This window comes from Chelon labrosus, assembly GCF_963514085.1.
Source record: "Chelon labrosus genome assembly, chromosome: 8".
Lineage (NCBI taxonomy): Eukaryota > Metazoa > Chordata > Actinopteri > Mugiliformes > Mugilidae > Chelon > Chelon labrosus.
Window position 1 is genome coordinate 7,962,594 of NC_140358.1, and position 13,053 is coordinate 7,975,646.

The window sequence follows — 13,053 nt, forward strand, 5'->3', positions numbered from 1 at the left end:
CTGCCCTTACACATACCTTCAGCAGGATGTCTTACCACTACCAACAACACTAAGATACGCCATTGCCATATATGCAAGACTCCTTGTAATTAATGTTTTTCGTACCTGCGTAAATCTCCTGTCCATCCCAAGTGACTCAATCATCTTAAAATATATCATTAAGGAGAAAATTTTAAAAAGGAAAAAAAAAAACTGTTGAGTGCTTTTCTCCTCATGGGATCGCTGTTGTTTCTGGGATACCAAAAATAGACCCCTGCCCACTGACTCTCCCGTCTATCCTGGCATGGCTTGCCAAGAGCTTGGTTGCATTCGCTGCTTCACTCATTGACTACCTGTCCTTCAACATGATTGACAAGAGGTTAGAATCCAACTGTGCAAAAGAAAAATAGGCTCTATGCATCGCTACTTCTTCATGTTGGACTGAGGGCAGAATGGACGTTACATTTACTCATTGTGCAAAGTATATATAATGAAGCTTCTTTGGCAGGTGCTAGCTGGATACCATGGCTGGTTAACTTCCGTAAAACTTTTTTTTAATGCTGTTACAAATTGCCCCTTTAACACACAAAGTGTTTGTTATACATGATATTCTGTATCCTTTATATTGTGTTTCAAAATAAAGGATACGGTTGTAGTTTATTTTTTTCAAATTTGTTTAAAATTGAAATCGTTATCCTCTTATTTTGCTTCGCAGGTTTTCATTAAAAGTGAGCACTTAGAGTGGTCTGTTTATGAATCAGTGCCTTTGCATGCTCAGTAGACTTGTCCAGTCTTATTATGTCAGTAATATGCACATAACAGTGCTAATATGCTTCCAGTTTTCATCAGATAATTGTAATGGCTGTCCTATTACCTAAAACCACATGGCCTCTCCATTTGCACCTACTACACTTAATGAAACCCCAGTGTGCGCATCCTCCTACCCAGTATGGGCATGAGATGAGTTCAGGTTAAACATTGCACTCCAAATCATTAGCACATTTTTCTGCAGTAAGGCTGTGGACAATTGTTCTACAATTTGGAGATAAAGTATTCAGTATATTCTGCCACTGTGCCACATTTAAAATGATTGACAGTAAATTTACTGTTTGTTAACAGTCACAAATGAAATGATTTTTTTTTTTTTTTTTTTTTTTACCTCCCGCACTCTTTATTACATTTTACTAATCATAGTTAGCAGATGGAATCAGTTTGCTGGAGATGCACTTTTACCAAGCAGTAATGACAGTTTGGGTTATAACAATAAACAAATAAAAATTTAAAATCCATGAAATTAAATTGTGGTTACCCAACGTGAAAACATGATTGATCCCCATCTAATGAAAGCTTGTGTGTGTGTTTGAGTTCTGCGTGTGCCTCTGTAATTATTTCTGTTCACCGTTAGCTAAATGTGTGTGCGCAAGCCAAGCACACACATGTGTGGTACATGTGTGGGCATGTCCAACTGCAGGCTGTTTACTGCGCGGATATTATCAGTATGAGTACACAGAGGTGGGTTGTGCTAATTAGCTTTCCCAGCATGCCGTTCGAACAGCATGGCAATCACGGTGGGGAATGAATATGGGACATGTTTCTGTGCACTGATGTGAAGAATCCCAGCTCTAGTTTATGAACACACACACATACCTGGCAAATACAGTATAGTACTTTTATTCAAACTTTCCTGCTTTATTCTCATTTCACTGTATGTGTGTGTTTATCTGTTTTTGTTTAGCAATCAGTAATTGGCTGTGGATGTTTGTTAGGTCTAATTTCTTTTATCTCCTTCTCATGCATTGTATAATGTGTCACATGGAGTTCCTAAGAATTTGGACGTTACTTCCAGCTAGGCAATTAATTTCTTCTGTTGACTGTATAATATCAGCCCCCAGAGAAGTCTTATTGGGCTTACTGGACACTTTTTGGCCTGACTTTAACTTAATCACATCAACTACACTGATCAGGAATAACATTATGACCACCTTCCTAATATTGTGTAGGTCTCCCTTGTGCCTCCAAAACAGTTGTGACTCATCAGAGAATGGACAATGACTTTCTGAGGGTGTCCTGTGGTGTCTGGCAACAGAATGTTGTTAGTGGGGGGCCTTTGGGTCCTATGGGTTGAGGGGAGGGGCTTCTGTGGACCATCCCACAGATACTTGATCTGGAGGCCGGGTCAACACCTTGTGCTGTTTTTCATCTTTGTTGAGTTGTTCCTTGTTGTGGATATTACATTTTCTGTATACTGTAGATGTCTCCCCTCAGGTACATAATCATAATAAAGTTTGAAGGAATTTAGACTATCATATCACTCCTTTCTGAGCCGTAATCCAAATAGCAATTAAACTCATGAGAAGAAAATCTGATATGTGTGTTTTTTCTTCCTAGCTCCGAGACACTAAATCCATCAGTCAGCATACAACACTTCTTCATTTCCTGGCTGAGAAGTGTGAAGAGGCTCACTCAGAGATTTTGAGGTTTCCGGATGAACTGGAGCATGTGGATAACGCCAGCAAAGGTATGTCTCTCCGTCTTTATGTCTTCAGACCAGTCCAGATGTGCTAATATTGTCTGGGGAATGCTTCCATATTCACCAGAAGATGTATCTAAGGGAAGTGCAATTTCTAGCACTGACTTATAACATTTTTTTTTTATTATACCTTTTTAACCCCCTACTTATTTATTCTGTCCCTCTGCGACAGAATAAATCTCTCTTTGTGACAGGAATAGAGTTGTTTGTCTGACCAGGCTGTCATTCGGCCTGTCAATAAACTAATTCCACTTTAAGTATTTGGTGGAATCCCTGCAGGCTTATTTACTTTGTTAGTCTTGTAATTGGTTATTTAATCTAATTCAACTAATTATGCACTTGACTGAGATTGCAAGCCATTGTGCAAGTGGACTGAATAGTCTTCATGTGCCATGTATATTAAGATGTCTATATGCACACATTTTGAATTTTATCAAGTTTGTCATTTTGTGGAAATGAATTATTCAAGAAGATTACAGTTAATTGACTGAAACCAGTAAATAACTGCCTCTTTCACAACCCCCCAGGAACAATTTAAGGAGTAGGAATGCAACAAATAATTACAAAAAAAAAGAATATGTTTACTCTGTGCACACCATACTTACACAACATATTTTCACTGACCATCACATGCATTTCAGCTAGATTCTTTAGTGGAATACTGTAGCAGGGGATTTCCTGTTTACATGTTGAAGCACCAAAGGTACTGACATGGCTGCATGTGTTCTAAGTTGTCAGCCGAGCAAGTGATTTCAGCTTGCAGGTTGTCAGAGGCCTGTGGGGGTGGGACTGATTTAAACAGACGCTGACAGTGATGTAGAGGATTCAAATGTAATCAAATGGCCATCTACAATGGCTGGAAGCTGTACAGCTAATATACCTCATTGATAAGTGCAATCAGGCCAGGATAATTTCCCTTGGAAACCGTAATTTTCCCTGACTTGATTGGCTGCTTGACACCCTCCAGTGCAAAGTTTATCTTAAAAAAAAAACACCTTTCTATTGTCTGAATCCTGCAGTTTTCACCTGAATTTTACCAAAATTGTGCATATCCATATCCTTCAGCCAAAGTAATTCAAAATTCTTGTTACTTTTAGTGGGCCTATAAATATTTAAGAAAGAGCAATTGCTTATTGTTAATTGCACCATTCGCAATGCCATTTTCATGTCTATTGTCCTTTAGTGATAATGAATACAGTTTTTATTGGTATTCGTCTGAGTTAACACACCACACTGTCTATGGCTCTGTTCATGCCTGACATAAACATGCATCTTTGGGTGCAGGTGTAAGCGCACCTAATATGCCTTGGGTACGCACTAAGATTAGGGGGAGATCTTGGCTGCATATGGGCACATTATGTTGGCAGTGTGACCACAAATCTGTTGTGGGCCACATTACAGGACTGCCAGCTCTACTGATTTTGAGTTTTGTGTCATTCAGTTATCACTCTACCATTACAGATTCAAATGTAATAGAAATATACAACTTCACTGTATTTAAGACAGAGTCCGAACATGGTCATTGCTTCCAGTTGTCTGTTGGAATCTCTGCTCTGAGTTTATTGCACACCTGCAGCATCATATAGCAAGGGGCACAATGGCATTTACTTTAATAATTAGCCTTCTTAGAATTATACATTATTCCTGACAAAGCAATAGTTACCCAATAACCGATTCACTTCTATTATAAGGAATCCCTGTGCTCAAAGACTAGCCTGTTAGCGGAGCTGAAAGAGTGTTATAATGGAGGCTTTAGGGTAACAATAACTAAGACCAGCACATGTAGCTGTTCCCCCAAGAGAACCCCCCCCCCCCCCCCCGTCTTAAGATTCACCTATTATCAAAGCTTACCGTATGAAGGTCACTTTTAATTAAAATTCACATGATCATGTAAGGAGGCACTGGAAGCAATCTGCAAATGTGCAAGATAGAACCCAGTCAAGGGGTCTGACCGTGTTGCACTGTGGACACATGATTTTAATCAAGTGTGAACATACATTTCATACATAAAATTATTTATGAACTATTAATAAAAGATGCATACTATTTTGGTATCCATTAAGCTTTAAGCGGTTCAGATTGTTCTTGCATCCAAGTGATGACGAGGCTTTAAAAACAAGTGAACAGACAAGCAAAGCGGTGTTCCTTTACTTCATTTTCAGTGTCGCATAATGTGATTTTATAAACTCTTCTACATTCAGCAAATTTATTCTCCAGAAAAAAGAATGTATTCATCACAAATGTAGTTGGTCTTTTATTATCATTATTATTGTTATTATTGTTATTTTTTCCTGAAGCATTGATTAGAAATACTTGTGAAACCTAAAGAACTGACAAAGACACGATCTTGACAGTATTTTTTAAGACATCTACAGAGGCACTTCTTTTCAGACAGTGAAGATCAGCCGAAGAGACACTACACTGTTTCAGGATTCAAAACAGGTTTTATGGGACTAGAGCTTGTGGTGGGATACAGTATCAGTATATTCTTAACCTTGACACAGAGTTCTGTATCGACTTTAGTCTTCACATCAATGGAACCAGTTTTGTTATTGTTAAGAAATGGAAATTCCAAAAAATATTTATTAAAAAAAACTGTAGTAGTAGTTTAATAAACATGTAAGAAGTCACGATGCAGTATACAATACTATAGTGCTGCAGGTATTCATGTTTGAACCTGAATAAAGCATGGTAGGCCCATAGATTGGCAATTTATAAGACATCAGCACTGTGATCTGAAACATCCCTCTGCAAATTGAATCTGTTGTCACCTCTTAATGGCAGTGGATTGGTAGCCTCTTGTGTCATCATGTCATCCTGGACCCTACTGATGAATCACTTTGCAGGGCAAAGGATTAGAAGGAGGTCTTGGTAGCTCAAAGAGGTTCAGGCACTTTCTACTGCGCAGAAATGTTCCACATAAAAGTCAGATGCATAGCCCAGTGCTTAGTTAAACATTTACAGAAAACATGTTCTGTTGAACCAGAACACGGTACGAAGGTTGAAACAAAATCATAAACCGACACTGAGCGACAGCTTTAGTAAGATGAGGTTAGATGAGGTTGCTGAAGAAGTGACAGGTTCAACTAAAAATCTATGACAAGAGCGAGTATAACAACAAGTCACAAGGTGATCATTTTGCATCAGCAAGGTCTCTCACTGGCAGAAATCTCGTGGCAGACAAGTGTTTCCTGATGGGCTGTCCAAGCTCCTCAGCAGAGGCACAAAGAAACGGGCAAGCCAAAGTACTGGAAACGCAGTGGTCGGCCATGAAAAGTGCACCAGACAAAGGACACATCAAGCTGACTTCCCTTCAGAATTGGAAGATGTCCAGCAGCTCCATCAGCTCAGAAATGACAGAACCCAGTGAGATCTTGCTATATCCACATATAGTCTGAAAAAGTCTAGTTGGAATGGGTCTTTATGGAAGATTTGCAGCCAAAAAAAGCCATTACACTGATGCCATTACCTACCTATGTGGAAATATTTGTTTCTAGCAAATGGAAGTTTGTTAGCCTCAGGGTAGATGAGCATGACATGTCTGAAGGTTACAGTGAAGCATGGTGGAGGCTGTTTGCGGGTTTGGAGCTGTATTTCTGATATTTGGTCACAATTAGTGGTCCCATCATGCAGTACCATCAGTGAAGTGTCTAATCAGACCCAAGTTTATTCTGCAGCAGTCATAAAGAACCATCTTGCTGCAACAGATGGTTTGGCTCCTAAGCATGGCCAGTTTAGACTTTAGACTTTTTATATTACCCATGTACCTTACGGCCCTGATCCATTACATTATTTAATTAATTATTAATTTACCATAAACAAGCTCCAGTTAAACATCGCTTCTGGCTAACAAACATGTTTGACGCAGCCCAGATGACACCCACTTCAAATTCCTTTACATTTTGATAGCTCTTTACTGTGTTTGATTGTTACAGTATGCTCCATCTTCAACTGTACCATAGATTGATTGATCTGTCAAACAATGACAATCTCGTGACATTTCCAGATTGGCATGTATTCCACTTCACCTCGACTTTCTGTTTGTTTTCGTCATCTTCATCCAATTTACCTTTTTAAAAAACATCACGCTAGGATTGTTTGTCCATACTCCTACTAAGAGGTCACAAAACAGGTTTTATGTTTTTGGGGGTTGTTTTTATTTTTTTTTTGTCACATGCTTAAGATATAATTACAGCAGCACTGAACTTAAATTGCAAAAAATCTTAACTGTTCAAATAGCAGGTGACTAAAATTTGAATAGAATAAGGTAAGAAAAAATAAATAAACAATACACTTATGAGTAGTTAAAACAAGAGATTGAATGAGAACACAAAATGTGCGACTATAAGGTGCATAAGTCATGTATTAATATCTCGATCACATGGGAGGCGGTGGAGAATTGTCCTTCACACCGTCATACCATCTGTTTAATTAGATGCTCAGTAATAAGTGTGAAATATATTATGCTAGTGTTTGGAATATGTTGTGCAACGGTGATAACAAGTTTCCTAAGAAGACTGACTAGTAACCTTTAACTTTGGCTTGTAAATCACATGGGCAACTTGTAAACATTTGCTTTCATTAAGTCACTCCTGGTGCTCATATCTCTGCTGCATTTGTCAAATGAGTTACCCATGTTAAAGACTCTGCATACACTTCTATAGACACAAACAGCCTGCGTCAGAAGCTAAATCTTGCCGTCACTTTGTGTGCATGTTTGTGCTGCAGGTTCCCCTTTGTTTCACAGTAGTCCTTGACACTTGCGTGTAGTGTAGAAAGTGCAGGTTTTGGTATTTAAATTTTGTGTAACTATGTGACATGTCAGCAGCTGTGTCTATAATTATAGACACAGCTGCTGAATATGTACTAGAAGGAAAAAAAACAGTGGTATTCAGTAACGGGTGGCATATTTTTATTCTTCTACTGTGATATAACATTTAATTGTTGTCAATAGTGAATGTATGTATGTATGTAGCCTACTGTATGTTCAGAATGTGCATTCATTTATGAAAGTACTATTGGATATTAAGGCTATAACAATTTGAAATGTAGGCATAGAGTCTACTATTTTCATACCCCTGACCTCATCTTAATAGTATGGCAAAGCCTTGAGAGAAGTGTCATTGGCCAATTTGCCTTGTTAAATTCCCCCCAGAGATGAATATGTGGGGCCTGACAATGGGAACTAAGTCTGTGTGGTGATTCCACTCAATCAGTGGTGCACTGACAATCTGTCTTGACAATCCGGGAAAAGAGGAAATATGACACAAATGTTCTCATAAATCTATTTAGTATAAGGCATAGCCAAGGGCAAAGTACTTTGGAGCCTGTGAGAGGGAAAATGGAGAATGAGCGTAGGAAAAAAAAAAAGAAGAAGAAGCTGAACTCTGAGGATATTAATACCGCTGTGAATATATCTATTATCGACATTAATTTCAAGGCTCTGCACCATAATAAAGCAGTGCCCATTTCCCATTTAAACCCCTAACAGTACTTGGCTTTGTATTACGTCGCCAAAATGCCTTTCTGGATCGGGTGGGACACAGAAATGATCGCTTGTCTTTTGGATTCAGTGTGGTTGCATGGACTCATAGATTTCAGAAGATATTCCCTCATGCCAGTCCAGAGTGAGGATGGTGTCTGACTGAAGTCATCTGCAGAGGCTTGAGGAAGGATGAACACAATTCAAACAAAACATCTAAATATGGCTGCAGTGACACAAAAGTACTGCTGTGTACACAAGAAAGCAATGACCCATTTACCTGGTTTAGTGCCTTCATCCATTGCCAGGTTTTTCTGCTTTGTGGGTAAGAAGACTTCTGATTAGGTGGCATTCGTCTGATTCGCCATTGCACAGGAACAAGCTTCTTGCTATTAATGTTGATATCTTTCCACTTCTTTTTAATCTTAGTGGGAGGTTGACTCTCTGCATTACCACCTTTCACTACTGCCATGTTATGCATCCACTTGACAGATTTTCTCATAGTGGGCATACCTTTATAACTACGACTAACAACAATATGAACTTAGCCATCTCTGAAAAAAAATAAAAATAATAATCTATTTCACGGTCAGTTAAGTTTCCCTTCTTAGATTTGTAGTCAAACTTTTTCGTACTAGCTTAGAAGTAATTGAATGACAATCTGACTTAAGTGCATATTAATATTCTCGATGGGAATTTCATTTGCCTTTTCATCATGGGAGTTAATAGGGTGTGGTATGGAGCTCACGGATGTGCAGCATTTCAACTTTATTGTAATTTATCAAATGGGAAATTGTAAGTAGGTAAATATAGAGGAATGGTATTATTCATCTCGTGTCGTACGTGTACAGTAGTTTGTGTGGTATCAACCACAGTTTTACAAACAAGAGCCCAGACAGTGTTCATTACCTAGCTTTGGTAAAGCATCCACAGGATCATGACATTAGGAAGCCTCCAGCAGCAGAGAGGCTTGTCGTAACAATGGAAATTCCGAACTGGACAAAAACCTCCCAGAGGGGACATAACTTCAGACCCTTATAGTGATTCACCTACCAGCAGTACATTGACCTAGAGTGCACACCTAAGACAACAGTGGAGTGGCTATGTCTCTATGTACTTACGAGTTCCAGACAAAGCCTGGACTTAAACCCCTTTGAAAGTCTGTGGAGAGATATTGAAGATTTTGGCTCGCTGATGCTGTCTGTACAATCTGATTGAGATTAAGAAGCCCTGCAAGGAAGAAGCAGACCTAATCCAGGCAGGCCAAACTGGTAGAAACACAGCGTTCCCTTGAAGGTGACTTGAAGCTACACGATTTTTTTTTATATCCTGAAACAACAGAAAAATATTTTAAAAAATAGAAGACACATTGTTGTGATGATACTTTTATATAAAACATTATACAGTTTTACCAAATGTGATAAAATGTAATTTACTGTGTTTCTCTCTAAATTTAAAAATGCAAAAGTTAAAATATTTGAATTCTTTGAAATCAGTGAGACTACATACGATTCAGACATTTGGGGCAGAAGTTTTGACCTTATAATAATAAAGCTCCACTGGATAAGTTTTTTTCAAAGGAGCTTACGTTTAGAATGTATTCAGTTTAGTTTAGAACATGTAAACACTGCTTTATCAGTCATTTTACAGGCGTTTGGTACTATCTTCTGTAATGCACATAGATGTACTTTTCTGCTCTGCTTGTTTGGGATCACACTGTTGGTTAAATCATAAAAGTTTGACTGTGGCTTTTGTGCCTGCTTGTGGTAATTCTGCCCTTGTCCATCCATCATTTGGTTGGTTTCAGTGCCAATGCACCTAGAAAGCTATCCTCTGTGTTTAAATAGCCATCATTTATATATCATGTACAGTAAATAGGTTATATCATATCAAATCATATCATATCATGTTTTGTGCACTGTTCCGCGTACACATTTATATGTCTGATGATTTTTAAACAGCAAAGCAAAGCCAGGAACGATTTCATTGCTTGCAATCCGCAACTATTAGACTTACATCAACTATGGAACTACTATAGTCATGGAGCCATGACTCACTAGCAGAATTGAAGGATTTCATAGCCTGCTGCATTAATTCACATCTTCGTGTTAAACGTGTCTTATATGCACACAAATGCAACACCGAGTGCACTTGACCAGAAGTCTTCTTACATTGTTAAAGTGGCTAGAAATGGAAACATTTTCTCACCGGTTGCTTCAGGTATACCCATCCCTGGACCCTGAAAGTAATAGAGGAGGATCAGCAAGGCCAACAGTGTAAATGGACAGTCTGTCATGAAGAATATTACGAACAGGAAACAGACCTGTCTAGCTCCACCAGCGCAGGATGAGTGATGAGCTCTGGAGAGTTTTCTTTTTTCTGTTTCCCTTTTTTTTGTCTGTACTCACTTTAAGGCGGATGAGTAGTTCATTGTGAGACCAAAACAACTATTCCCAATCTCTCTCTTTCTTTTTTTTTCTCTTTTTTTTGTTCTTTCTGTCCATCTTCCTTTCCTTCCACCTCTGATTTCTTACATCACCGCTTTGGCCAGGCTGTATGAATGTAGACAGAGACAGACACATGCACGGAGGCCAGCAGCCCTGCTTAGCATCAGGCTTCAGTCCGTGACAGCAGATTTCAATGAGAGCTGACAATGGGACCAGGAATGAGAATAATGCTTTTTGCCAGCCTAGAAATTCAGCCTGTCACAGTAGACCATTTCCCTTGCTGGGAGTTTTCCATGAGCTGAGGTGAACAAGGAAGCTCCACTTCAAACGTAACTCTGCTTTTCAACCCTAACTTCCTAACTTATAACAAGAACCTATTATAGCTTTGAGATTACAAAAAAAAAAAAAACTGTAATATCTTTCTCAAGAAAGATTATTTTTTTATGTTTTATTTAATTTATATTAAAATTCTGCATTTCGTTCACTTGTTAAGTTAAGGAAAGCTGCCATTCAGAGATGTAGGTTGTGGATTCAAGGCTAAACCTGTTCCCAAGGCAACCCTGCGCCTAATAATATCTTATTGCATGAACTGCCAACATTTAGGAAAGTCTTAGTGTACCAGTCAGGCAGACACAGCAGGTGATGGTTTTGTACTCCTCTGTGATTTAGTTCTCTAGCAACAGGCTGCGAGCTATCATCATAAAGCTTCATTTACAGTATGCATTGTTCATTGATAAAATCCTATAACAGAGAGAAGCAGACACAATGCCTTTGACCAATCATAACAATGGTGGAGCAACAGTGATCAATGAGGAGTCATTGACAGGACATTTTACTTAAAACATTAAGGAACTTCAAAGTTGTTTTCACTGAGAGACCTGCGATAGTATGCGTGTCAGGCCATTCTGATAAGTAAGATAATGATGATGATTGTTATACAAATGAGCAGGATATTGAATTTTCTCTATGGTGATCCCTGCACCCTTCAGATAAGGCCCTGTTGAGACATTACAATAGGAAGTGCAGGGATCTGTGATATGGACTGACTGAGACAACGTAATCTACAGCACGATATGCCCACCCTGATTAGGATTTATGTTGTACACCTATGTGACGGTTCAGCTTTGAGATTTATATTTAAAGGGCTAAGCTTGCCAAATAGGTATCATACTAGTTTTACATAGCCATTTAAGCAATTACCCAACTCTGCTGACGTGCGGAGGCCACTTGTATTATTTCTTTTTTCAGAAGTGAAAACTTTATTTGTGATCCAGAGATGACTGATTTGATCTTGTCTGACTTAATTAAAGCAGATAGAAGGGGCCAGAGACTTGATATAGCTATAGAGCGGTAAAAACTCAAATATCTAGGCTGACTACATAGGAGAGAAATTAAATCAAATTAATCAAATCTACATGGTGTGAGCTTTAATGCTCTTGTCTCAGCATCATATAGATAGAAAAGATTAGACGTAATGTGCCTATGTATCGGTGGTGCTATACATCTGAATGTCATCCTGTGAAGGTGTTATTCTCTTAAAAGCAAGGACCTGATGTACAAATAATTGTGTGCGGTCAGATTTAAATAGAGACATTTTCCCCCAACACACCTTTGCCATGGTTGTGTGAGTCAGCATACATATAAAAATAAAGCTTGTCAGATTTTCTTAAAATCATCAGCAGAAGGGGTTTAGAGCCAAATCTTTTTGATGCTTGTTGCTCCGTACACATCATAGCAACATGCTATTTACCCAAGGCAACAGGTTGTTTACTGACTAGGTGGTCATTGCGGTAAAGTGCCTCTGTTTTTTTCTCCATTCCTTCCCACACTCTCTGCCTCTATTGACCACAGTTTGCGGAAACGTGTCTGTGGATGAAATGCTGCCATATGAACCTGGGCAGCTTCCGACAACCCCTGTACGGTGGAAATTGATTTTGGATACTAAATTGGGTAGTTTTTATCATGGGCTGGGCTGTCATCAATATATAATTTAAAAGCATGACCTGGAGCTAGCATGGCAGTACTGCTCATCAGAGTTTTACTGGGCCCAGGGGAATATGCTCCCCTGTGCCCTCTCTCAGTTAATGCATGCCTCTATGTGTGAAGATTCCACCATCACTCCTGATTTATACCCGAGAGAGGAGCAAAGACATAGCGGTGCATACGTAGGTATTCACAGCATGGCGGCCTGCATCATCTTTATCTGGCATCTTCCAGATGCTTCCTCTCAGAATCCCACACTTCTTTCTTAGTCTTCCAGGAAATTATACCATTGGTGAATTTCAGTGTAACTATATTGTTAAATTGATACACCTACAGTGGTGTCATGTTGTGTCTCGAGTATGTTCATTGATGAGGTTCTGGAGGGATTAGTCAGACTGAGGCAGAGGGCTTTCTGTAGCCAAAGCTTCTTGGTGCATCACCTGTTTTTCTCATCTTGCTGTGCTTTAGAATATAGGATGAAAACAGGTAGCTTTGTTTGTCACACGCAAGCCAAATCCACTTTCACATCAGAAACCGCTTCCTTTGTGCTCTACAAACCATATTGTGTTTGTTTGCCTTTATGATGTAAATCATGCTGATCTCCTCTAATTTTTTCCTCAGGCTTTATGGAA

The 13,053-nt window shown here is 38.9% G+C and overlaps 1 protein-coding gene across 5 annotated transcripts in view; it reads left to right on the top strand.

Moving 5' to 3' along the window:
• Positions 1-13,053, top strand: part of diaph2 (diaphanous-related formin 2) — a 421,882-nt gene that overhangs the window by 229,962 nt on the left and 178,867 nt on the right. For all 5 annotated transcript variants that reach the window (XM_084549618.1, XM_084549616.1, XM_084549619.1 and 2 more), the window contains one exon: positions 2,368-2,497. In XM_084549618.1, coding sequence (XP_084405744.1) covers positions 2,368-2,497 — 130 coding nt within the window. The remainder of the gene's footprint in view (positions 1-2,367; positions 2,498-13,053) is intronic.